Source organism: Capsicum annuum, unplaced genomic scaffold, assembly GCF_002878395.1.
Source record: "Capsicum annuum cultivar UCD-10X-F1 unplaced genomic scaffold, UCD10Xv1.1 ctg79819, whole genome shotgun sequence".
Classification (NCBI taxonomy): domain Eukaryota; kingdom Viridiplantae; phylum Streptophyta; class Magnoliopsida; order Solanales; family Solanaceae; genus Capsicum; species Capsicum annuum.
Window position 1 is genome coordinate 1 of NW_025890430.1, and position 1,603 is coordinate 1,603.

A 1,603-nucleotide genomic window follows, 5' to 3' on the forward strand; every position below is an offset into this window, starting at 1 on the left:
TAATAAAATTGGTGAAGGTGGATTTGGGGATGTCTATAAGGTAAAGTTATAACTTGAACCAAATTCTACTCATTATGATGTGATTTAAATAAAAGTTCCACGATTTTTTTTATCAAATATTGACTTTCCATCATTAATTTTATTGAGGCGTCCCTGATTAAGCTACAATTTATGCAACCCATTTTTATTGAAGTGATTTTATTGCAAAAAAAAATTACAACTTGTTTTCAAATTTTGTATTTACACTACTAATTTTATTGAGTTATAGCTAGCGGTTGGCGGAGAATACCAGAGCAATCATGCATTGATCCTTCCTGACGTCTTCGGTTGAGTAGCAAGAGCAACTTTTTAAGTACTTAGTATGAACCCAAAAGATGGAATCAGTAAGTTCTTGTTAATAACCGCGCCCGCTTAATAGGAACATTAAACCAAAAGCCCACCAAACATCCATCTCGTTCGTCCTTTGGATACCCGTATAACCGTCGAAGACTATTACAGTGATTAATTCTTGTAAATTAGGAGGCGTTAAAAATAAAGAAATTGTTGGAGTTATATTATCTAGTAAGGGAATCTTCTTTCAAAGTGTGATTTGTCGTTTTCAATGAAGCTACTGGTTATTAGGATCAATAATCATTTCTGAATAGATTATTTATTGATAGAAAGATATAGATCTCTGATCCTCGATCCGACTTATTAATTTATGGTCAGGGAAAATTTCCTAGTGGACAAGTTGTAGCAGTTAAGAGGCTATCAAGAAGTTCAGGACAAGGTGGACAAGAATTCAAAAATGAAGTTCTAGTGGTGGCAAAGCTTCAACACAGGAATTTAGTGAGACTAGTTGGATTTTGCTTAGAGGGAGATGAAAAAATACTTGTCTATGAATATGTCACTAACCAAAGCCTAGACTACTTTTTATTTGGTTAGTTTCAATCCTCATTTATATATAGATAAGACATCATAACTTGGCCTCAACGACTAACAACTAAACATTCAAACTTTGAAATGCGCATCTAAACACCTCAAGTCGTGGACACCAGATATTGTGTGACGCATAAATTTTGAAGGTGTATCGATGATCATTTTTAAGTTGTACTGTTCAACTTATGACACAATGGAGATGAGTTGAGGTAGATATTCATTCTCAAAGTTGAAATGTATAGTTGTTAGTTAATGTACTGATTGACTTCATCTAAGCTTTCCGTTATTCTTTAATTATATATACTGGAGTAATTTTTGAATAATCCTAACTTATTTTTCCTTTTTTTTCTTATGAAATTTGAATAGATCCCGAACGACAGAGGATACTTAACTGGTCAACACGATACAAGATTATTGGAGGAATAGCACGTGGATTACTTTACCTTCATGAAGATTCTCGACTAAGAATTATACATCGTGATCTCAAAGCAAGCAATATATTATTAGATGCAGAAATGAACCCAAAAATATCAGATTTTGGCATGGCAAAAATTTTTGGAGTAGATCAAAGCCAAGGAAATACTAGCAGGGTAGTTGGGACATAGTAAGTTTTATATGGTTTACCCTTTTTTTCTCCCCTTTGGCCATGGATAATATTTCATTATTTGTCAATACAAAAGATCAG

General features: G+C 33.3%; 1 protein-coding gene across 2 annotated transcripts; it reads left to right on the top strand.

The window, feature by feature from the left end:
• The first annotated feature begins 5 nt into the window (after nt 1-5).
• On the top strand, nt 6-1,593 carry LOC124895091 (putative cysteine-rich receptor-like protein kinase 20). 2 transcript variants are annotated; one of them, XR_007051514.1, is made up of 3 exons: nt 6-40; nt 269-919; nt 1,285-1,446. XR_007051514.1 is itself a non-coding variant. In XM_047405553.1 (3 exons), the coding sequence occupies exons 1-3, from the start codon at nt 375-377 to the stop codon at nt 1,521-1,523; spliced, it is 459 nt and encodes a 152-aa protein (XP_047261509.1). In that variant the 5' UTR covers nt 54-374; the 3' UTR covers nt 1,524-1,593. The 2 variants fall into 2 exon arrangements, 1 of the variants encoding a protein (XP_047261509.1); XM_047405553.1 differs by lacking the exon at nt 6-40 and having other exon boundaries at nt 54-383; nt 709-919; nt 1,285-1,593.
• The last annotated feature ends 10 nt before the right edge of the window (nt 1,594-1,603 follow it).